This window comes from Spinacia oleracea, chromosome 1 (assembly GCF_020520425.1).
Source record: "Spinacia oleracea cultivar Varoflay chromosome 1, BTI_SOV_V1, whole genome shotgun sequence".
In the NCBI taxonomy this organism is placed as follows: Eukaryota; Viridiplantae; Streptophyta; class Magnoliopsida; order Caryophyllales; family Amaranthaceae; genus Spinacia; species Spinacia oleracea.
Window position 1 is genome coordinate 119,430,456 of NC_079487.1, and position 25,868 is coordinate 119,456,323.

The 25,868-nt window shown below is 34.2% G+C and overlaps 2 protein-coding genes across 2 annotated transcripts in view; one reads left to right on the forward strand and one right to left on the reverse strand.

Moving 5' to 3' along the window:
• The first annotated feature begins 4,464 nt into the window (after positions 1–4,464).
• Positions 4,465–6,534, forward strand: LOC110795092 (protein OXIDATIVE STRESS 3 LIKE 1). The gene is made up of 2 exons (XM_022000067.2): positions 4,465–4,952; positions 5,963–6,534. Exons 1-2 carry the CDS (start codon positions 4,645–4,647, stop codon positions 6,459–6,461), a joined length of 807 nt encoding a protein of 268 aa, XP_021855759.1. The 5' UTR covers positions 4,465–4,644; the 3' UTR covers positions 6,462–6,534.
• A 2,966-nt stretch (positions 6,535–9,500) lies between these two features.
• The window catches only part of LOC110795093 (myosin-15), a 32,610-nt gene continuing 16,242 nt past the window's right edge, over positions 9,501–25,868 (reverse strand). The window contains exons 19-38 of the mRNA XM_022000068.2: positions 24,817–24,994; positions 24,108–24,313; positions 21,767–21,886; positions 20,470–20,568; positions 19,906–20,127; positions 16,967–17,106; positions 15,672–15,783; positions 15,154–15,204; positions 14,994–15,080; positions 14,696–14,866; positions 14,435–14,587; positions 12,956–13,132; positions 12,708–12,839; positions 11,703–11,773; positions 11,534–11,633; positions 11,383–11,439; positions 11,227–11,283; positions 11,033–11,113; positions 10,688–10,770; positions 9,501–10,159 (exon numbers count right to left, since the gene is read on the reverse strand). Of these exons, the coding sequence (XP_021855760.1) occupies positions 10,006–10,159; positions 10,688–10,770; positions 11,033–11,113; positions 11,227–11,283; positions 11,383–11,439; positions 11,534–11,633; positions 11,703–11,773; positions 12,708–12,839; positions 12,956–13,132; positions 14,435–14,587; positions 14,696–14,866; positions 14,994–15,080; positions 15,154–15,204; positions 15,672–15,783; positions 16,967–17,106; positions 19,906–20,127; positions 20,470–20,568; positions 21,767–21,886; positions 24,108–24,313; positions 24,817–24,994 (2,451 nt within the window). The 3' untranslated portion in view covers positions 9,501–10,005. The remainder of the gene's footprint in view (positions 10,160–10,687; positions 10,771–11,032; positions 11,114–11,226; positions 11,284–11,382; positions 11,440–11,533; positions 11,634–11,702; positions 11,774–12,707; positions 12,840–12,955; positions 13,133–14,434; positions 14,588–14,695; positions 14,867–14,993; positions 15,081–15,153; positions 15,205–15,671; positions 15,784–16,966; positions 17,107–19,905; positions 20,128–20,469; positions 20,569–21,766; positions 21,887–24,107; positions 24,314–24,816; positions 24,995–25,868) is intronic.

Below are 25,868 nucleotides of genomic sequence, written 5' to 3' on the forward strand. Positions count from 1 at the left end.
AGGGACGTAAAACAACGTCTAATAACAAAATAAAAAAACAACGTCTAATAACTTTCAAAAGAAGTGATAAGAAAATGACAAAACCCAAAAAGCTAAAAAAGGGAAGATGGAGACCTTATGATGTTTATGAATCAAATTCCGAATATCCGATTATTAGTTGAACAGTTCCCGAATTTTGGGACAGCTGTCTGGTTCTTCATTTAATGTTTTTTTTCCAAATACTCCATCCGTCTCTTTTTGTTCTTTACGTTTTTCTTTTTGGGTGTTTTAAAATGTTTTTTACATTGCCTTTTATATTATCACATAAATACTTTAATATCCTATCAAAATGTGTCTAATTATTATTTTAACCAATTAAATTCATTGGGTCATTTACTCTCTCACACTTTTCTATTATTAAATTTTTCTCATTTTCCCAATATCAGAATTTTGATAATAGTGAAAACATTATAAATAAACGTAATTTTCCTTGTTTAAATAAATAAAATAGAGGAATCTCAATGCAAATTAATTAGACGTTAATAAACGTACAAAATCTCAAACGTAAAAAACAAAAAGAGACGGAGAGAGTAATTTTTATTTTCCGGTGAAGGAAAAATACACAAAAGTTATGGTAGTCTTCTCTTGGGACTATATGGTAATTATCTAAAGAAATAAAATAATAAAATCTATTGTCTATACAAGGATCAATATATTGGTATATCGAAATATGGTGACCTACAACAACAACATAATTTGTCGTACGGTTAGCTTCTCGATATATGTGACGTGAAGGAACTTCATCAAATTAATTCAATATATATTTAACATCATCCATTAGCAACCGAATCTTCCATGAGTATTGTGTTTTTTTCCTGCAAAATAGTAATAATTAGTAAGTTAATTATCATCTTTAATGAAATATAATGAACATTATGTTCCATAACTAACAAAAGATTGTTTTCCGTATAAATATTTACATCGTCAATTACCATTTACTATCAATTTTATCATCAATAATGGAAAGGGACCACATCCATTATGATTAATTCCATTTACTTTATCATTTCGGCTTTTTTACATTTTTTTTAATCAGGTGACATTTTAAGGATATATAATAAGGTCTACAAACTCTTATAAAATACGATTGGTTTTAATTTATAAAGTACTCCGTAAATGTTTATGTTGTTGTTGTTGTAAGTTACGGAAAATGTTTGGTTGACTCTAAGGATTGGCAACCCCTAAAATACATGTAACATAAAATAATATACAAGCATAATTCACTACAAGAAATTGTATTATTAATGACGGGAAATCCCGTCGCGAAAGGCCAATAATCGTTGATTAACGACGGGATTTCCTGTCGCGAACCCGTCATAAAAAGGGGCTGTCGTTAATAGAAATCCCGTCGTAAATCCATCGTAAATCCATCGTAAACCCGTCGTAAAAGACATTTGCGACGGTTATTCCCGTCATTGTTTGGTTGTTAGCCCCGTCGCAAAAGCCTTTTGCGACGGGATTTTTGACCCGTCGTAATTAGGTTGTCGTTAAAGATACAAATTCTTGTAGTGATTAATTGGAGAGAGAAAGTGTTGTATGTAAAGTTTCAATGCATTTGTAACCAATCAAAATTCAATATTGAAAGGGTTACGAACCCTTAGGATTACTCTATCATTGTCTGTAAGTTACCATATTTTGTATATCAAATGATTAACTCAAAAGTAAAGTGGTTTTATTGTATATTTTGGTCAGATGGTTTAACGTAAAGCTTACTTGAAACCACTAAGTTCAAATAAGCTTGATTAAGTTTCTCAGTAAGCTATAAAAAAAGTGATAATCAAGTGTATATGTGGTTTAACATTAGTCCTCTAGCTTTCCCTTGTACTCCTCTCGTTGTTTTCACTCATTTAATGTCTAGCTAGATAATACAAAATATAAGATAATTTTTTAATAAGATAAAATGAGATAAAATAAAATAAGTTCAAAAGTTATATTTTACAACCAATAATTAAGGGCAAGAATTGATTAAATGAAAAATAAGATAAGAGTTGATAAGCTATTTCAGATAAGATAAAGATTAATAAGATAAATTCAAGGCCTATTATTAGATAATATTTCGTAATTCGTATTTATATAAGTGAACTTTAGGTAATGAAAACACTATCTTACTTGACTTATAAGAAGTTGTTCAAAATAATCAAGGAAATGGTGTGTCGTAGCAATTTGCAATCACCTACTAGTACTTGAAAACCAAAGAGGATAATCAAGAAGTGGTTCAATTGTATTTGTTGATTCGCGCGCTTCTTACAGTTTACGACATTATCTCATACAAACTCGTACACTTTGAGATAAAATTAGTATATTTATCCCGTGTCATGCATGACTTTTGTTATGTTTTAAAGCTGAGTTAAAATTTTAAATGTATCAAAAAAGAGTATATTCTTTCATTTCGTGTTTCACTAATGAAAATGGAAATGTAAATTGATATATTACTTGAAATTATTAGAAAAATTAAAAGATAAATGGACATGAAATTTATTGAAGGTTAATTGACATAATTTTTTTTGATGATGAAGAGACATGACATATTGACATTGGACAAGGAAGGGCATAAATTTAAAGAAAAAATGTGATAAGATGTTTTTAAAGAGAGACACATTAAACTTCAGATTTCTTGTAAATTTTTCTTCTATTTAATCCGAAGTATTTGTATAGATGTTGGAGTCACATACTCGCACGAGAAAGAGGCATGCAAAAAGGATTGTGAAAAATAACATTAAGATTATGGTATAATATGTACGGAGTATCAATTATATCCTTTAATCACGTAAAACGATGAATATAATTAATTTAAGGAAGATTTTCACTTCTTCCGAGGATATCTATTTTTAAAAAATGATGATTTCCTTGGAAGAAGTAAAATTTTCCTTGAATTTATTACTTCCGCAACGTACCCATACACCACCAAAGCATCATTAATTGAAATAAAGCTTAAACGTTTGATCCGCATTAAAAATGAAATAAACTAATTCACAGAATTAGGGTTGTAACCTTCGTAATCAAGAAAGAGAACAAAACTTAACGATGTTCGTAAAATAAAGAGTTACAATCATAAATGACAATAAAAGAGTTGTTACAAGAATTGGATACAAGAGACAAAAATGAACTTAATCAGGGAATTTCAAGAGATAAGAATGAACTTAATCTTAAAATATCAACACTATGACCATAATATGTCTATATAGTATATATCACATCTGACCCGTGATCAAACAAAAGCTCAAAATAAAAGACGTTACTCCAACGCCACTTCACAATTTTCCATGTTTGATTTAAGGGAATGAAAAATCTATACTAGTCCACATATGATTTGACACTAATGGTTTCAAATTAACGAAAAATTAGATTAGTGAGCTACTTTTCTTATTAATTATCAATTTTAGGTGGAATTCTGTAGGACTAGAATTCGTTACAGATCAGACAATGTCGAGTTAGGTCAATACATACCATTCAATTTTGGTTTGGATCAAGTCCACTCATCAAATTATGAGTATATTCCCAAGTGTGGTCAGGTTAATCAAGTCTAGTCATACCCTTTTCTTGTTTGACAATTAAAGGTTAGTTGTTATCTATTAGCCGATTTGACTAGTTGTTAGATGTGAAGCTGGTTGAATTAGCCAAGTGTTTGTGTAAAATATTTGGTAAAATAATTAGTTGTTACTTGTTAGATATTAAGTGTATAATGTGTAAATGGTTATTAAGGATATAATTTGATGTAGATAAGTAATAACAATAATTTATTCAATACGGAGTAATAGGACAAAATTGTCATTTCACACCCGATTCTTCAAATTAACTTTTTTAATGCCAAAACTTTCTTCCCACATCTTTTAACCATACACTCTAAATTTAAAATGGTCAAACCTCTAATTCACCTAAATATTTTTTTTCTCTTCTTAAACCCTCTCATAACCAAAAACTCTATAAAAAGCCTAAAATCAAACCACTCCACCCGTATATCTTTATCACTCTGAGTAATATTGTAGTTTCAACCAGCAATATCACAATATTATCTGGAAAATCAAGTAACTAATTAAGACCATTTCAACAATAAAAAAAAGATAATGATGTTAAACATCTTATGAGTCATCAATCAATCATTCATGTAACCATTTCAAAGAGGATTACATTTACAATTTTTCACACCTAACATTGTAGATTTGTAGACTCAAAATCATCAAATAAAACCTCTTTTAACCAAAAAAATAAAATAAGTACAGCATTAATTTTAATAAATTAATTTATTCCTCATCTAACATGGGGCAACCAAGTGGATAAGTCTTTTGGATAAGAACACCACATCGTGTCCTTTTATCTTTCTTTTACTTTTTTTTTAAAAAAATTCTTACATTTTATTTTTCATTTTTTTTTGCCATAATCTTTTGGATTTTATCCCACATCCTATAATTATCCCCCATTATCCCCACTTTCTTCTCTCTTTCTTTTTCTCTCTCTTTGGAAAAAAAAATGTGTGTAAACTTCCTTCTTTACTCATCTTGTTGTTCTAGAGTTTTTCAAAAAAATCACAATAATTAATTTCCATAAATTATAATTTTCCTAAATTGTTATTATTATTACATTTAACTACAAAAATTAACAAAAGGGATGTCGATTGCTTTGGGTAATAATCGTGTGGAGCAGATTTCTGGTGGGTTTTTACGCCGGAATAATAAAATGCAGCCGCCGTATAATCTGCCGCCGATTTTAGATTCCGGCGATCGGATGGTTGTTAGGGTGGTTGATAAGGAGGAGAGAGAAAATGGTTATTTAGATCCATGCAGTTCTTCTTCGTCTTCTTCGATTGGGACAAACAGTGATGATGAAATTGACGAAGAAAATGAAGCTGAGAGTAAATTGAAGAACACCTCTTTTGATTCTGCTGTTGATGCTTTAGAAAAAGCTTTACCCATCAGGTATATAATTTTTTTTTTTATTTGGGGTTTTTAAAATTTTTGATCTTGCTTAACTTACTGCTGAATTTAGTATGTTTTGCTGGGAAATGTTTGTAATCTGGTTTGATTTTGTTAGATTTGATTAATTATCTTAGTGGGTGTTTTTGTTCTTTGTTGAATTTATTGCTTAATTTTACTAGTAGTCTTAAATCTGAAGTGGGGTTTAGTTTGATTGGGGTTATTTTGTAGCTTGAAACCAAAATTTATGATTTTTTGAGGTTTGCATATTAATTTAAGAAAATTGGAGTTAAATTTGTGGGAATATTGAAGTTGGTTTTGTTAGAAATAGTGGATTTTTTCCTTTGTTGGTTGAAAGTTGGAAGTTTGTTGATGTAAAAACAGGATGAACTGATCTGAGTTAATTTTGGTGGAAGAAATTTTACCAATTTGATATAAACAGTAAATTGGAAAGGTGACAACTTTATTACATGTTCAATCAATCAATCAATCAATGTTCGATGTTCAATCTATGTCCCAGAATTTGGTCTATACAATCAAATTAAGATCTTTGAAAGTGGTAAAGTGCTTGATTTTGATTCCTTTTGTTCATTTGAAAATGAAAAATTTCTAGGAATCTTTCTAAATGATCCATTTATTCTGATTCGACGACGCGGCGGCCAGATTCAGTTAAAATTTCATATTGTTCATTGTTTAATCCATTGATTGTGACCATTTTATGGTGTAAATGGTCAATAATGTGTAGAGCACCCATGAAAATGCATGGAAGGAATGATGATGCCTTCACAAGAAAAGGTCACCAAAGAATATATCTTTTGACAAAAAAACAACTTCCAATGCCTTCATTTGAGACCCTTAACCCTTTAATTGTTCAAAGTTGGGTGTTTTAAATGTGTTTTTTTGTTTTAAGACCTTTAATTGTCCAAAGTTGGTGTTTTTTTATCATTGAATTGGTACATATTCTCTGAATATTCTCAAACATGTTAAGTTAAACATATTTTCCAACATTGCAGGAGAGGAATATCCAATTTCTACAATGGTAAATCAAAGTCCTTTGCAAGTCTAAGCGATGCTGGTTGTTCATCTATTAAAGAGATTACTAAACCAGAGAATGCGTATTCACGAAAACGTAAGAATTTACTTGCATATAATCTTCTCTGTGATAACAATGGCCGGAAATCCTTGCTCAAAGGTCATGGAATTGGTGGTGGTGGAATAGCCAAAAGACCCACAAACACTAACCGGAGCACATTAGCACTTGCCGTTGCTATGAACAATCGAGAAACTACTATTGATGAAGATGATGAAGATGGATTTATCCCCGAATCGTATGGTACGAACACGAAAAACACGTCTCCCTCGTCACCGTTATCGCCTCTTCCTCCCGCGCCGTGGCGGTCGTTTTCGCTTGCTGATTTGCAGCATTGTGGTGTTAGTGCTAGTGTTGTGAACTCTAACATGTCTTCTTCCCCTTCATTTGGCAAAAGGACTAAACATGATCAAGTGTCTTGACAGATAATTTTAGACTTTTGTTAATGAAGTTTAACTAATCATATATAGTATAGTAGATGATAACACTTTCTTATGATTAATCATGGCAAAATGTTTGCAAATATCTGAATCAGAGATAAGTTTTTCACTCCTGGGAAAACTCGTCCCAGAAACATGTATATCAACCTGATGAATGACCCTTCAAAGATTCAAATCAAAGTCCTCCTATATAAAAGTATGACAAAGAAGAAGTTTAAATATTCTTCAATTCTAGACAAAAGTTCATATGGAATACTCCGTATAAGATAAGTGAAATTTAGTGGCAACTAAACGCAGTGTTGTTAAGGGAGGATATGGAAAAGGATAAACTGATACAAAAATTATTTTATATCACAGTAAAAGTCAACTCATAATGTTTTTAGTTTATTTTTTTTTGGATTCAGGTGAAGAGAGGAGCTCTAAAAAAAAAAAAAAAAATACTCCCTCCGTATTTTTTTAAGAGATACACTTGCCTTTCCGGCCGTATTTATTTAAGAGATACACTTGCCATTTTTAGTAACTTATCAACCCCACCATCTAATTAAATAATACATCTAATATACCCTATCACCCACCATCCTATTAAACAAATATTTTCATAAACCCACCTCACCCTCCACCCACAAAAATGACATGGTCCCCACATATTTAATTATTAAAATATCTATCCAACCCCACTTGCTTTATTATTTTATTTCATTCAATTATTCTTCTTAATACCCGTGTCCGGCCAAGTGTATCTCTTAAAAAAATACGGAGGGAGTACAAAGAAATCAAAACAAACTACAGAGTATTGAGGAACTAAACGTGGCAAAGCCATGCCTCTCACGTCCTCATCTAAGATACGACTAAGTTTTAAAGGAATCAAACCTAAAATCTGAAACTTGCTAGCTTGTATGATGCCGTGATTTGCAAGCCAATCACCGCCCTGTTACCTTCTCGATACACATGAATTACTTTGGTATCCCATTCTTCATCATCCATTAGCATTCGACAGTAGTTTAAATGGTGTGCATTCTCTCCCTAACCAGTTTCTCTGCCGTTAAAGAATTGTACACAGGGTAAAGTTATTCGATACATATAAAAGTTATCTTTTTTTTATTTTAAGCAAAATATTCCCCTAATCAAAATAACTAATGATATGAAGTATAAAGGTAAAGTTAACTATTTAACCCTTTAAATTATTTTTTCATTTTTTATATTTTATCTATCAAATAAGGGTATAAATCTACACTCTATAATGTAAACTTTTCAAATATTTATATGCAACCAAATAACCATTATGAACTACTCCGTATGAAGTACTCCGTACTGCACTATAGGTGTTGTTGGAATATACGAAGTAATAGTCTTTAAGGAAGACGATGACTTCTTAATGGCTTACCTAATTGTGCTTTATTTAAGTAATGAGTTGGGCCTAATATTTGGGCTCGGATTTGGACTTTTGGCTATCCTAGTGTCCGGATTGAGTTTAGTTATGTAATGAATAATGAGAAGTGAGAACCACATATTACATACTTTCTCTGTTCTTATTTGTGATTTATACGTAAGAAAAAACATAGTCATCGTCTCAATAAATATTTTTTGGATATCAACTTTTTATAATTTTTTCTTATCCATAATTGAAGATATTAATGTTTGAAATCGTGCATTGGCAAACGTGACTAAATAACTGTGTCATTTAAATAAGAACAGAGGAAGTATATGTCATTTAAATAAGAATAGGCATGGTTGTTAATTTTGGTGGAATTTCGAAGCCTTTACGCAAGTACGCTTCCATGCGATAGGGAATTTTGCTTTATTTGGGAGGTTAGACCTTCCAAATGCAACTATGGGAAAAGCTGCAATTAACTAATTCGTATAGTATGAGAATCTTACAAGTTAAGGTTCGAAATGTTGTAATCTTCAAAAAAAAAAGGTTCGAAATGTTGTAAAAAATGGACTAAAAAGGGAAAACTCATTTTTCAAGAAAACATTTTACACCAAACTGAACAATCCCTTAATACCAAATATGTTTTCTCAGAAGAAAGAGAGACTAAATATGTTATGCTAATGTTGATAAACTTATTTGTGATGTTTTCCACTTCTTTATGTTGCAAAGCATGTTGGAGTTTTCCTCTCCAAGTGATGCTTCAAAAGAATAAAAATTGAATTGTCCCACATTGATAAAAAACCCACATGCTTCCTTATTTAAATATCCCACTACCCTTTAATGATTTGTTAGAAGACTAGAGAGGTGGGACTAGTAACCACACACGCGCGCGCCGGGCTCGGGCGCGTTCGTGGGTGTGGGTGTGGCCCCTTTTTCTTAACCGTTATTATTTTTGGTCACGTAATCTTTGCAAGATTGACGTAACGGTTAATTGATTTTCTTTGACGATTTGATTTCCGTCAAATATATTATTCCGATTTATTGCTTCAGTTACGGAATCAATCAAGGACTAATTGATTGTGCTTCCGTTTTTAGCTTAACCGTTTTGGCTATAAAACGCGACCTTCCCTTCCAGATAAAGACACAGAAAATTAAGATCTTCCTCTTCTCCGAAATGAAAACACAAAACCACCATTGTTCTGGGCATTGCTTAAGGGTGTTCTCAATCTAGTTCTTCGTCGTACACCGAAGGATTGGAGTCGTGTATCCCTGGGGGTCGGTTGCTACGAGTCCGCGTGTACTTAGCGGGGCAAATTCGACTTTAGGGCAGTGATTGGTGTCACGCCACGACATTGTTACAGATAAGCTTGTTCTAATTATTGTTCTTATTAGTCATAGTTCCTACAAAGCATACTGAACTCAACATAACCACGTATATTAAAAGGAAGCAAATGTAGTTGCATAGGATAGGAATACACGGATTGAAAACATTTTTTTTATTTTTTTTGACGGGAGGATTGAAACCTAGTTATACTCAATTGAATCAAGAAATGTTGTTCGTAAAAAGCAGACTAAATATCAGAGATTCCTAATGAAATAAATAACATCTTTGAGAATAAAGGCTTCAAATTTTTTAAAGAATAACCAAATTTACACCAGAAAAAGAAAAAATACTTCCAATATGCTGGTAAGTTAATCAAATGTCTCATTATGCATATCAGGAGCTGAATTGAAGCTCCATTATTACCAAGCGAATCACTGATTTCAATATTTACACAGTAGAATCATAACCCTATTCTTCTACAAACTAACGCGCTGCAATACCTACAGTTTATGTATATACAGACAAATTGACAAGTAAATTACTTGTGATCTTCTGGTGTATGAACACTAGTAGCTACATCATTTATAAGGTTGTCCATTAATAAAAACTAAGGGCAACCTTGAGTTTAGAACCAATTATCACCCTAAAAATGTTGATACTTCCCACTACCCATTTAGGGCTTTGCCAATGATTTACCATTGTTCTGTGATGATTTATCCTGACTAGGTGTTTTCCTTGTTGTAAATTCATGTACAAACTCATAAAAGAATAGGTGTAATGTGCTACGCATTGGCAAAACCAAATCTCTGAAAGTGCACAGCTGAGCTTACTCAAGTAGCAGCCGTAGGGGTCGAACAAATTGCTGGAGTGTCTTCGAGTAAGAACTTTGCTGCAGGAACATCCGATAAACATGTTGGGATTTTGACATCCATTGGTTCTATAGCTGGGATGGCTTTTGAAATATCTTCAGTAGAAAAGGGTATGCTGCAGAATAAATAAAAAATGTACACTAGGTCAATTGCAAGCAATATTATACACCATGATGCTAGAAAGATATATGTTGGTTTAATAACCAAAATAAGTCGAATATATCAGAAGGTTATCCCATGATAAGTTACAGTGAAGATAAGTCATAGTATTTCCAGCTTTAGAGCGTTACATCAATAAAAATTCTTGGATTCCAGTAAGCAAAGGAAATCACAAGGTTTACGCATGTGAAACCTCAGCCAAGAGAAGGATAATAATGATATATACTCAGGAAGTCAAATACAAGAAGTTAATAATAAAAAAAGCACATTCAAATTGGGGCACGAAAGATAAGTTAGGTGAATGCCAACATAACCTTTGACACTAAAGCACAATGGAATTCTAAACTAATCAAGGAATTTGAGCAGCTGAGACACTAAAAAGATGAATTTATGCATTTGGATTCAAATTGAGACAAAATGCACCCGGCAGCTCAACTTTAACAATGTTAAGAGCGAAGTTTGTATGTGGCAAAAACACGTATACCTTAGATCATCATCCAACAAGAATGAGTTCGTGGCTAGATTCTGGCTATCTTTATTCAACATGTCCCTCATTTGCGCCACAACCTGACAACCAAAACCAATTTTGTACGCTTATGAGATGTCAAAAATGCCATTTACATTTTTATATACCCACCGTTTACATTTTCTGAACACATAACTATTGGAGAGCTCATGTGCACTTTCAGAAGAAAAATCTTTAAGTGAAAATGCCAGGCAAAAGTAAGATAAAATTTACAATTAAATAAATTATCCACTTGACATGGTCAAACACAGGCAATACAGTGTACCACTTAAACAAATAGAGAGGATCGGGAATGCAGCTAACCTCATTGGAGACACTTTGGGTGCCATATTTATCATCCCAGTACATAGTGCTTATTCTGTATATTTGTCTTACTGTTAAGGCCTGACAAAGAAGCAAACAAAGGTTTCTAACAAAGTTCAATGCCAAGATTAGAGAATTTTTTTTTAATAGCAAAAGATCTGAATTTCAGTCTACAGGAGGGAAAAGGATCATACCGGGCATAAATCCTGCTTAATCTCTTCAAGAGACTTCTTCCTCTTTTGATGTATTACCTAAAGATTATTTCGTGTATCCCAGAAAGTCAAAATATATCAGAAAATCTTCATAGACCCAGTTGTAAAACTAACATACTACTTCCACACAAATCATACCAGAAAACCAACAGCTTGCCTAATATAGTTCAGCTCATGCCAGGCAGTCCCTGCAAACTATAATGGAGACAAATGAAGTTTCAGTATGACATAGCCACTCTGATCAGTATTGATCAAAAACTGAAAGAGAAAAATAAAAAAGGGTATTTACCTCCTCTGTAACACTCGCAATCCATTTCTCTAGTTCTGCTAAACCAGATTTTACATACTCGCCATTCGAAAAAGTGCAGCATTCACGTCGTAGGAGAAGGCTGCAAAAAATTGCTTAAGCATAAAAGGCAGAACTATGTCTAAAACAGCTATACCAATAAATCACTTACCTATTGAAAAGAGACATGTTGATAAAAGAGAACACCTGGGTGATTAGCTTGCGGATAAAAAAGGAGGGTACCTAAATCAAGTTTTAAAGTCGGCATAAAATTAGTAACCCAATAAACAATCATCCTTTAGTCGTTGAAGATAGCACCACAAACAAGAGCAAGTCTTGAAAAGCAGTAAAATAATTACTAAACAAATCAGCAATAGAGGCGATTTGCGTACGGAAAATATTCTTTGTTCAAGTACTGATGTAGTGGATGGTTTTTGTAATTTTATTTTTATACAGATAATGTTAGACTCTGGCCGTAGTTTGCAGAGGAAATTTGCCAAATGGAAACCCCCCTCCCCTGAAATAAATGAGAGAGAAAAATGGTTTCAAGAACGTGCATTAAATTCATGTTGCATGCAAAGACAAACTTGTGCTCATAGTATCATATGCATCTTGACTTTAGGAATTATATTAAAATATCTTCAAAACATACATTTCCCAAGTCAATATGCAATTCAACACATAAGAATATTATTCTCAGAGACAATACAAGCAAAAGAAAGAACTCGAAGGCAACAAAAGGAGAACAATTTTGTAATATGTGGCATGGTCAAGCAATTTTATTGATTATGGTCAAGACCCATATGATAGAGAAGGCCAGCACACCTGAACACTCATCATTTACATTTACATAATAATAATGCAGCATCAAACAATTAGGCCCTTGAAAGTCAAAAGTAAATTTTCTTCCATATAATTTTTTTCGGAGATTGTTCTTGTTCTTTTTTCTTTTTTTTAAGGGGGGAGAGGAGGGAGGGGGGGTGTGTGTGTGTGTGTGTAAGAAAGAAACATGCGATGTCACTCTTCAATCGTGAAATACGGGAATGCCATTGATATCTGTCCACTTCCATTTTAAAATTTTAACTAACCTATAGTATTCCGACACTCAGTAGCAAAGAAGCAAGAAGCAACACCATAAATATCAGCAGGAAGGAAAAGGACAACAAACTCTGCATACATGATTTTTTTGTAAACGATTCATGAGGGAATCCAAGAATTGAATGATGCTATCCCATTGATGACTTGGCAGCTGCTGTGGTGCACCACCAGGCGATCTGGATGACTTTCCACCTCGTGCAGCTTTTGGAGCCTACGTAACCAGTCCAGTAAATTACCAGTTCAAAGTTGTTTAAGAGTGATCTTTTTTACAAAGAAGATCTATATATTATATCAGCTCCACCAGTTCAGGGGATCAAATACACACACCTGTATGCAAACTCCTAACAATGGAGCTATTTCTTTCTTCAAATTATCACGAATCAAGCCAAATATCTTCTCAACGGAAGCTGTTAACTGTTGCTTAAACAGGATTGCTGGATATCTTGCCTCAACGTGCGATACACCATCATCAAATCCAATAAACTTCAAGGGTGTCTTTATACCCTAACATGAAGAAATTGAGCATGAATAAAAGGAGAACTTCTTTAGACAACTAGTTGAACATACATTGCAGTTAACAGCACAAATTTCCACCAACTCCATATCCTAAAATGAGAACAGTGCACCCCATTACACAGAAAGTAATTGCAGAGTCAGAGTAAGAAGTAAAGGAGGGTTGCCATATACGAGTATGTCTTCGTTTCAGTTCAAGCCTTCAAGGAAAGCTTATGGCCAGACAGGGCACCAACATTAACTATCAAGTGATTTGAAATTCAGAAAAGATTCCCCCCCCCCCCCCCCTAATTAGGTTCTGTTCTATTACCAAGGCGGTAATTCCCTGAGGTCTTTTGAACTCTTCTGAAATAAAATAATCTGAAGAATACTCTTAATCACATCCTCCTTTCAAATATAATACAATGAACACGACTAGCACACAGAACATTAGAAAAACAATAAAAAGTACCCTTGGTCACATTTCACAAAAAAAAAAAACTCCGGAAAACAGATAAGTTTGCACTACATACTGCAAAAGCATAAAAGATGTTTGTAAAAGAAGTCAGATTCAAAAGTTTTTTGAACATAAATTCACTCCATGTATAAATGCACCTGACCACAACCCCAATTCTGTTGATGGGTGGCTTTCACCAACTATTTTCGGGATTACCAGAAACAAATCACTCTTCCACATAAAATTTCAGTGTGAAGAAAGGACCATGTCCAAGACCTTCACTTCCTCATGAATCAGATCAAAACTGACCAAGTCACCTCCACTATGGCAAATTTGAGCATAATACTATGGCTTATTAGTCATACGACAACATCAGCCAGACAGCCACATCATTGTTTATATTACTTTTAACGATACAAGAACATGACTTATAAATAGTTAAACGTATACTTGTGAAATAAAATATGATTTTCATTATCATCTTAATAATTTTGCTACCACGTACCAGATTCCATGCTTGTAACACCAAAGAAGATTGAAGGGCTGAGCAAGGACACAGCATGATACACAAAATATCTTTTCTTGTTTACTATTCAGTAGTAAATGAAGTGCACAAAATTTTGTATGCCACGTCAACTAACCAAAGCCTTCCTTTACAACAGGGGATGACAGAGGCATTAAAAAGGAAGTCAATAGCAATCCTTTGTTCTAGGAAGATGCCTCAAATTTGAGAAGTACAACTACTTCCACAGGAATATACCCTTCTAGGAACAGAGTTGAATAAGAGAAGTACAGTCACACAAGATCAAAGAAACAACAAAAGTCTTTTAGCAAGTAGTTAGCAATAATGCACTTACTTGTGCAAATCTTCCACTTAGACCAGCAGACCCAGCAGCACGATTTGAGGCTGCATTCAAGAAACTATTTGATCTTAAACACCTTTGTAGGATGCATAAAAGCGCTGAAGTATTAGATAACCAATAGGCCAATGTTTCATTCTCTTCTTCCACCTGAAAGCATTACGAGAAAGAAGAATCAAACACTTGAACACATCGTAAATCAACTTCACCTATCATTCAGAAAAAGTTTAAGATGAGAACAAACTCTGGACATCTTACCTTCAAAGCATTGTTAATACACTCAATAATATGATCAAATATGGTTGTCCTCTCTGACTCAAAGGCATGCCAGTGAAGAAGACATTTATAAATAACACAAGCAGCCACAGGTTTATCATCTTGAAATCCCATATTTTCCTTGATGCATTTGGAGAGGAACTCACAATTTTCCTGCAAAACAAGCCAAAGGTTTTAAACAATAGCAATAGGCATGAAAAATATTTTTTTTATCTACTGCATTGATCATATAATGTTTTCACTTGAGATAAAGAAAAGCTCAATTACAACTAACATCAACCTGGTGCCTTTCAACAGTCGGTTTTGACCAACGTGATTCCGATAGTCCCTGAGGAACTGTGTTATGTTTCGTTGGCGTGGGTGTCTCCTGCATAGATCAATTCTTCAGCATAAAAAGCGTCAAATAAAAAATAAAAAAAAGTTGCTATTGTATTACTTACATAGATGGACTTCTTTTCAAGATATGGAAGACTCATTGCACTTGAGTACATCTAAGAGAAACAGCAAACTATTAGAACCATCTCAATACAAGGCATGGAAAATCTATAAGGTGGAAAGAAAAAAAAGCAGGAAGGGGAAAAACTACTGATAGAAAATACAGTCATTTCAAAAATAAATTTTCACAGAAATGATAATCAGTGCAAAATGTCTAAATTGTTGAGCATACTATCTAAGCCCAATGACCAGTAGACCTGAAACAGAAGTTCCATTAGCATGCTGCCTTACACTGCACAACAAGATCTAAGATTTTTCCAGGCCTCAAGCTTTAAACCCTCAATTTCATCAGGAATTGGAAGATTAAATTAGGTGAACCACAGAGTCTGAGATTTCAATTAACTAGGGCAAAAATAGGCTCATAAGGCCTCATGTACACTAGGACATGATTAACAATATTATAGATGTTAAGATGCATGGAACATTGATGAATGCACACGAGAACCAGTAATGACATACTTACATCAGAAAATGATTTCACAAAACCTGGACGGTTTCTCTTTGGGGAGAGGTTCAGTGCCTTTTGCCTTAACACACGATTTTCATTTTCTGAATTTGACAATTTGTCCTCCATACTGCAACAGATAATTCATCGTATTTGTCAGAACTTCATGAAGAGTATAATACCAACAGAAAAAAGCCAGAGTTTAACTGGGTGAGATATCACTAACACCACCCATGTCACAACTGACAAGGTGTCACCACTCCAACACCAATGTAAAATCGGGAATATGTTTTCAAAAATTGTCACTAGGGAAGTTTAAATAAAAATCTAATGGGAAAAGGCACTTTAATCTGAATGTATTTGTTTTTCATTTTCCGGGGCAGGCTACGAATCCATGTCCAAGTTCTGAACATGCATAGACACACTCAATCCTGTGGCCTTCTACAATGCCGTCAATAGTAAATAAACGCACATAATAACCATTCAAATAGTCTATGGCTAGAAACTTAAACAATAACCTGATCTGTAGTGCGCTAGTTAAATTTCATACTATTTCCTCAAGATTTTTTTTTAAAAAGGAATAACAATGCAGAATAAGAAGAAATATCAGGGTTGAAGATGGTCTTTGCCATAGTCCTCAGAGATAATAGACTAATATTTTAATCTGTGGACGCTAAGTGTAAGGTTAAGAAACATAAACATTCAGAGACTTTAGTAGACCTGATAAACATCCTTTGGCCATAATCACAAAAAGTTAAATTAAATGTCATGTTCCTATGCAATTTTAAAATACTACAGAACCTTCATATTTAAGGCACCCATACTTTTCGCGATCTATTTTTGACCATTGATTTACTCTCACAAAACTTAGATCAAATTATACACTAACAATTAACTTGTTGCTAAAAAGAACATTCACAAACTCCGTACTACTGATTTACAATTTTCATCACTATACGTTAAACAGTAATGTCCAAAGTTCAACCTCAGAAAGCAAAGGTATATGATGTGGTAACAGTTTTCATTCCTGAGATCTAGAAGAGCCTTAAATGTTGCAAATGAAGTACTCCTATCACACTATTGAGCAATATAGCGAGCTTCAGAAACTCCTCAGTTTACAAACAACTTCAAGCTTATTCCAAATTATATCCTGCATCCCTGCAGATCTGAGTTCGTAGCTTTCTCTCTCCACTTACACCATAATTGCATGAGTTTGCGAATGTCAACATACGCAATCAAGATATATAATCGCATCTCAATAGTAAAATTTAAAAGATAAACTTCCAAATAGCACAGTCTACTATGATATAGACCTTTGCAAATTCTGCTGCAGTTGTTCACAATTTTGTTCAACATCACGTAATTTTTGCAAGGTCCGGTTATTCTCTTTCTGAGCACTAGCCAGCTGAGTCTCCAGTAATAAATTCTTCCTCTCCAAGTCTTCTAAAGAACTCTGCAGATTTGCACACCACAACTTTAACCACAAGCAAACTAGTATAATACTGAGCAAAATATAAAGGCTCAAATGCGTAGTCAAATTACTTTAACACTCAAGCAGATGCTTAGCAAATTTTATAATAAGGAAACAACAAATTTCGAAAGTGCAGGAGGCAGTAAGCAAAAGTATCAGAAAAGGCTATCTAAAAAAATGCTCCCTCAGTATTCTTTTAGTAGTTACAGGTTCACCGGCGCAAATATTAAGGAAGCTTAGTTGATTTTTGACAGAATAATGATGCAAGTGGAGTAGTTGACAATCAAGATATAGAACAAAAGCAAGTGAGGTAAAATTTTTAATCCAAGTAAAGGGAGTGGGGTGTAAAAGTTACAAAAATTGGAATTGTTTATGTTTGTAGTGGGCCCTATCGGAAAGTAACAAATAATTGAACAATTGGGGAGTGAAGTGTAAAAGCTACTAAAAATAGAAATGTAACTCCTAAAAATTACTGCCAGAAATAGTAATTGTAACCCCCAAAATAATACGGAGGGAGTAACATGTCCTCCCTCCTTTTACTGTTCTACTCGCTTCCCATTTTTGTTCTACCCACTTTCCAATTATGTTAGATCTTAATTATTCTACTCACTTTGCTTTATTTTGTTTTGGCATACCCCTGTACCATCATACCCCTCTCTTACTTTATTAACATTCTTCTTACACCAACCCACCTTTTTACACTATCTCCTACTTTATCCTATATCTTACATCCACTAACCTTTTCAAGATTGTTCTAACTTACATGTCTGCAGAGTAAACGAGTAGAAAATAAAAGAACAGAGGGAGTATATATCTGTATTAGAAGTTGCGTGTCGAGCTCATGCATGTACCTTGCAAGGTACAACGAAGTTACTTTTTTGCTCATTCGTAGCCCCAAATGAGCAAATGAGAAAAAAAATTAGCCTTGGTTGTACCTTGCAATACAACTGGTTGGTTACTAAAAAATTGTGTGAGTTTGTCATGGTAATAGACTTCATCAATACCCGCTGTTGCTCACGATATTTCCCTTTGAAAATGAAATTCTGACAGAGACTCTCTTTCACCAATCCAAGAGAAAATTGAAACAGATGAGTGAGGAGCGAAGTATAATAAGTAAAAGCCGAGGAAAATGCTCCTTGCCTGTCACCCTATATAAATCACCTGCCTTGACCAGGGGATGAAGGCCAAAATGTCTGAGATAAACTTCCCAGGGCTAGAGAGTATCAAGCATGAGTCCATTCTATATTGCTATCACATCCCACGCATTCCAGCAAAGAATGCACTTGTCTCTAATCATACTATGCTACAGAAGTTCAAGTTTATGGCAATCACCGCTCATGCCATTTTTCCAGAAAACGAGATGATTTTATTTTTTGATGCAAACTACCATACCCAGAAAAGAACCTTCTCTAACCTCCGACCTATGGCCACAATAGTTTAAAAGGAAAAACTAAAGGAAAATACAAGATATAACAATCTTATGTGATACTTCATCTACTCCCTCTGTATTTATTTAAGAGATACACTTGCCTTTCCCGGCCGTATTTATTTAAGAGATACACTTGCTATTTTTGGTAACTTATCAACCCCACCATCTAATTAAATAATCTATTTACACCACACCCCCACCCTCCATCCCCTAAAATGACATGGTCCCCACTTATTTTACTTATTAAAATATCTACTCAACCCCACTTGTTTTATTACTTTATTTCATTCAATTCTTTTTCTTAATACCCGTGCCCGACCAAGTGTATCTCTTAAATAAATACGGAGGGAGTATCACTCAAACCACTCATGACCTCAGTTATCCTGAACCACGTATTTATGAGGGAGGGGGATGTAAATAAGATGGTATCAGAAGAAATTTTCTTTGATATAAGGCTTGAGACCAACATTTTAACAAGAATTGTCAATCAAGTTCGCCTCAGAAATCCTATTATGATAACAATACCACGAGTACAGGAGCAAATGTCTTACAAAATCAGAAAAATGTTCCGTATTTCACGTGTCCCAGCAAGTCGGCAACTGCTTCAAAAAATATAGCCTTACTTGGCAAATGACATTTGGTTATATTTTTGTATCAATTTTCAGCATTTTACTGTGGTCAAACAGAACCCAACAAAACTATTTGGTAAAAATGGTATTTCAATCAGAAGAAAAGTAAGCTCAATAGCCACTCTGATAAGTTAGACTGCAATAACTTGGCTATTAGCAAATAGCAACCAATAGCTGATTATAACAAACATCTCTATAAACATTTAATGCTAAACCCTAACTAAAAAGATCATAGAAAAAGCTAATACTACAAACTGGTAAAAACAAGACAGTTGGACCAGTCAGAAACTTACTGCTTTCCAAAAATGCATAAAGAGCCCAAAAGTGCCTGGCTCTTGAATAGTTCTCATAACCAACTGTCAGATTGTGTTCAAGTTACATAAAAGGTAATCTTATGTTTCAACTTTCAAAGACAGACCATTTTTTCTATAAATAATATCGATTTCTTGACTTGGACTTTAAATTACTTGGATAATTATGGGTGCATAAGAGAGAAAGAGAGAGATAATTTAGGTTAACCTGATTGGAAAAAATTGAGCAATGTATACGAAATGACCCAGGTGGTTGATGCACATTTATGGGTCACTTTGTACACTTTTGTGTACTACTTTCCCTAAGTTATCATTCAAGCCCCCGGAAATGTTCAAGTTTACATCTGCCAAATGATATAAAATATTCTTTGTCTATTTTAATGCACCAGACATAAGCAGTAAAGAAACTGACCTTCAAAATTGCATTTTCCTTCTTGAAATCTTCCATGTTCTGAAGTTGCTTTTGTAGCTCATATTTTTCTTTCATTGACAGCTCCAAGTCACTCTGACGCTGCACATTCTTGTTGCCCTGTTTAATAGTATGTGACTTAGCTTCCTTTAACTCAACATTGAGAGCATCTATAATCCTCTGTCGTTTTGTTATTTCAGCCACTTTTGTCTCTTCAACTGAAACCTGCAGTTTGGGCAATCTTTTGTTTAAAACAGACATTAAATAAAAAGAATGTTTTTCTACAAACACTCCGTCTGAACAGAACTTGTATACAGATCACTTTCGCAAACCCATTTGCTTTATCCATGCATCAAACATTCAAGCCACACAGACAAACACATAAGATGTTAACAGTAAAAGTCAACCAAACTAAACACAAATCAAACCATACGATAAAAGCTACAGCATTCTCCATTGGCCGTAGTTGAAAATCACTTCCAAGATAATATATTCACAGTCCATCTGAGTGTGGAAGTGTCTGTGTTTGGAGTGAAGTGAAGCAGAAAATAGTTGAGAATGCAATACCCGTAATCTCTTCTCCAAGTGCAACCTCAGAGTCAGATCTTCAAGTTGCTTTTCAAGTTTAGTCTTTGCCATACGCAAAGCACCAGCTTCATTAGCTTCCTGAAAAATGAAAAGTTTTTACAAATTAATAATTTGTATTTTTTGAAGAACAATTAAATACAGTAGATATTTAAATGCCAACCAACGATTTTATTCCTCCGATAAGCTTTACAATACAAAAAGTCATACTGTATTACTCTGCAGACCTAGTCTATTTTACACCTTCCCCTCCAACCCCAAGTTTTCACTCCACATTCTTAAGATAGAAAAGAAAATATAGTATAGCCGTTAAATACAAAAAACAAGAGAGAATGACAAGAAAGGCGACAAGAAATCCACCAAACTAAAAGAAAAAAACAGATAATATCCCCAATCAAGCATTATTCTGGAAGAGCTACTTGAAATCATAAGCATACTAGCCAAGACACTTGATCCATGAAGATTCTATTCTTCCTCGTCACCAAAATAAAATAACAAACTAGCAAAAGCCTGCTGCCTATAAAATGTAGTGCCAAACATCTTCCAAACCTCCAATACTGCCCCATCAGTGACCAAAAATCCGCCATAAAAGAATTTGGTTTCCAATCTATCCATCAGCAACAAAAGTCCGGTCTCCTCATAGTTCCAAACAGCAACAAAAATGAATGGATATAAAATAGAGTTGTCTCTCTCCCAAAGCCCATACTTCCTTAGAATCATCTCTCTCCCCTCCCTCAAGGTCAATTACACACAAAATTTATCTCGTAATTGAAGAACGTAGCAGAGATCGTATGATAAAAAATAGAATCATAAATCAAACACATTCGCAAAGATCTTATAGCAATACTCTTATATAAAGAACCGAACACATTTGAAGTTCTAAAATGCTAAAAATTTAAACATCAGAAAATTCCCACAGAACAACATACCCTCATAGCTCCAAAGAGAAACAAAAATCCAGTCCCCTCAATAAGTATGCATGCAGTATTCCTTAGGCTGTCTTCCTACTCAATTATTAGAAAGAAAAAACACTTCCCCAATCTGGTTGCTAAGAACCCTTCACTCACTAATTCATCATAATGAGCACACCAAGTTCATCCATAATCAAAGTGAAAAGATCCAGTGAAAAATTACAATAAATACACCTATCAGCGGTTAGTGAAAATGAAGCTATCTAAGATTCTTCATTGGAAAACTAGTAATGATAGTGGGTGCACTGCAAAAAATACAAGATGCCAAAGTAAAAGGAAAATGCCACTTGAAAAACAGGGAGGCATACTTGCTTGAGCCTTTTGAGTATACGTCTTGCCATTCTACGTCTCCAAAGACTCTGTACAAAAACAATTGATTTCTGATGTTGACAGAAAGCTGATTGAACCTTGAACATCCTCCAGTGAGCCTACAAGACAGATATACATATACAGGGGTATACTGTTTCAGTAACATAATCCACTCTGCTGACAAGACAGAAATCACAAACATCAACTAAATCCATAAAAAATTTGAGGCATTGAAAAATAATAGCCCCGTTTTCCAAGACTCCAATCAACACGAATACATCCCCTACTAAACTCCAGAATGTCAGCACTTTGTCTTCGTCTTTTCTAGACCTGATCAAGATGAGCCCGACCCGGATTTTTGCAGGTTTGGGCAGGATTTTTCGGCCCGGCCTGATGTTTTAAATTTGGGGGGGGGGGGTTTGGGAAACATAAAACCACAGTTTTTAGTTATAAATTTGTCCCGGCCCGAATGGCCCGATATTTTAGACCCGAAATAGCGGGCGTGGGCACATTTTTTGACCCGAATCTTGGCCCGACCCGACATAGCGGGCTGATGTTTATGCATCAACCCGAACCCGGCCCGACCCGCCATTTGATCAGGTCTAGTCTTTTCAAAGCATTAATCGTAAGTTAAATATATGTAAAAAGAATGCTACTCCCTTGTTCCATATAACCAGTTCATTTAACCAACTGTTTTTGTTCCATATTATCTGGCACTTTGTAACGTAATTCAATTTGTCACAACAAAGCATCAATGAAAGAGAATCAATCGGGTTTGAATGCAGAACCAATAACTACTGTTCTATAATTAGTGTACAGAATGAAAAGAGAGCGAGAATATGATGAAAGGAGTAAAATCAAAGAGTCCTTAAGAGTACCATTTATCTTACACAATGCACACATGATAAAACAATTTCAAATCTAAATTTAGCACAAGTTTTTGCCAGCAATATCTTTTAGATAGCATAGCATATGAATGCATCGACGATCAGAGGTTCTTAAAATCTTTTTCAGCAGGGAGAGGCCATTACAGAAGAAAAATCCACCAACTCGATAGATCATCAGAAGAGACAATTTATTTGAAGTTAAGGGAAAGGAAAGAAATAAAAAAAGATACGGAGTATTAAATATCTAGTTACCCGCTTGGTCGGGGAGAGGGAAGTATATTTAGTTTCTTTCTTTATATTTGGTTGGTGCTAGATACATTTGTCAAGACCTTATAAGCCTTTTTTACATAATTACAATCACAGACAACCTAAAAGCAATAATGCTCTCTTACCCAACCATTCTCAGTGCCCTTCCTCCATTATCTCAGCATTCATCATCGTCACTAATCTCTAGGACATGGCCTTTAGTGATCAAAAGAAACAATACGACTCCCAAAGCCTAGTGGTTTCTTATTTGCTGATCGACTTTTTCTATTTACTGTATGGTTGGAAATTGAAACCAAGTACTGAAGTACTTCATCATATGCATCATATGCCTTTTCCCAAATTTATAGATAAGACAACCCATTCAGTATCTTAAGTAGATGCTGATTAGACTCTTATCTTAATTTGTGAATCGGGTCATACTCTTTGATGTAATGTTCACCGGTCATGCAACTTAAGGCTCAGTCATATTGATATTGACGATAAAAGTTTAACACAGAAAAATACAATTACCAAAATCATATGCGATGATATGAATAGATGGACCAAATTGGTTAAAATCTAACATAAGGGTGATTTGGACTTTGGAGCGATGAACAGGGGAATTTTTAGTTCTGTAAAGAACGGAAAGGGAAAAAGAATATTGCTTACACTAGTCGGTAGAGGGAAGGATGTCAGGTAAAATACTTATTTAGACTTAAGAAAATAGTCTATTAGCATACACTGGTCTGAAGTCTGAAGGAATATCAAATAAACCAAACTTAAGCATTTTGGAGGAAAAAAATAAGAAAAAAGAGTATAATTCCTGACAATTACTAGACACGTCTTATAATACTTCCGCCGTTTTATTTCAGTAGACATGTTTCTTCAAGCACGTTTTCCAATGCATGATTTCAAACATTAACATCTTCAATTATCATCAAGCCAAAGTCATAAAAAGTTGATATTAGGAAATATACGTCGATACAAATCTAACAAGACCCCACATGAGACATGTCTATATTCTTTTATTAAGTATAAATCATACTCCGTAGGAGGAAGTCAAAGTAACTTATGTGAATAGTGCCAAAGTCAAACATGTCAACTAATAAGAAAAGGAAGTAAGTAGGTCATTATAAACAATTCAGATCCAGATGCAGAGACTAGAATAATTAGTAAAAGACACGCTGTGATTTGAAAGAAGTTGGACCTGAATGAGGGTTGCAGCTCTATATTCCTTTCCAAACAAAAACCTTTGTCGATCTGAGAATCCACGTATGCAAGATTGAATTACAATAGCTGAGCTGTACAGCTGTAAGTAGGCAATTCTTGATAGCCATCCACGCACATACTTCTGCAAAAAGATAGCAGCAAGTGTCTCTCTTTTTTCTGCATACATTCTTCTAGCAAGGCAACCTACAGATACATAAAAAGCAAGTACATTATCTAAGTGAGATGTTAATCCGTAGACAAAAAAATATTTTGACACTTCTTCCATGCAGAAAAGATACATGCATTTAGCACTCCTGAGAAATGATAAAGGTACAGGTAACTACATGCCTTTATGAAACTAAGGAAGCATGAAGGGTAAAATCATAAAAACAGATAAACAGAGAATGCATTTTATTGTTAAGAAAACCTGAGACAGTTCAGAGTCCACTAATTCAAATAATAACAACTTCCAATATTTGAGAAATGAACATCCATTTAATCATCAAAACGTAAAAAGTGTCAACACCAGCATTATTCTACACCAAAACGTCAAAAACATGATTACTGACTCATTATGCCACAGGCTCAGAACCAAACAGAGACAATGATTTTGAGACTAGAAAATTCATTGTGGCAGAAGAAGAAATGTGGATTGAAGTTATTAGAACGTCATGCTTGCAAGAGCACATTGTAAGGTATGAATTAACCTCTGCAATATGCTTGGACCGATAATGCTGCAGCTCGAGTGGAAATGAAATCTCTGCGTGCTATGTACATTTTAAAACGACCCTGTACATGTCTGGCAGCAGAATCTAAGACCTCAGTCCTTCGAGCATCTAGTACGCCAATCTGACCAGCTCGAAGGAAGACTTTTGACTTCCCCAACTGTCAAAATAAAGAAAGGGAGAAGGAATAAATCACAGAATACCAAGCATCTTACACACAATAAAATTCAAATTTAGAATTTTGTGCAAAAAAGAGAAAGAAAAAGGGAAGAAAAAGGAGATAAATGATGTTCAGCAGAGAAAAAAAATACAATACTGCACACGATAAATAAACAATCCAAAGGTAGGTCTATCATTCAGAAAAATGGAAGATAGACATAATCAAACTTTATATTACTTGTGAAAAGTTGTGAAATTTGAAGATGAAAACTTATTAACAAAAATTTGAACCCAGACATCACAAAAGTTTCCCAAAGTTCAGCTATCTATAATAAAACCTCGTCGTTTACCTAGAAGTACTGGAAGATTCCCTTTCATTAGAGAAAAATAAAATATCATTAACTTAAATAGCATCAGATACAAAAGTGGACAACGAGTTCTTGTAGAAATAAAGAGAAAGAAAATCCATTCCAATTAATGGAACATATTTTATGATTACACAAAAAATTGCAGACTGGTAAATCTATTCAATATATATAACACCCAAGCGGAGAGAAAATAGCAGCCAAAATATCTTGTCAATCAATGAAACCGAACAACAAATCTCAAATCATGATATATTTGTAAAAGATATAAAAGAACCAACGAACAATACACAGCTGAAATTATGATTTCTTTCTTTATAAAAAACATGTCTTCGGTAGGCGCATTAAACAGTGTGTTCAACAAAGACTAGTTCCATGCACACACATGCTACAATGGAAAAATGTCTTGCTAATGCAAGTAACATATTTAGCCATAAAATCAAGCAAAGGGAAAAGACATTTTTGCAACAATTTGTTGAGGAATACGCTAGACCATATTGCAAAGCATGT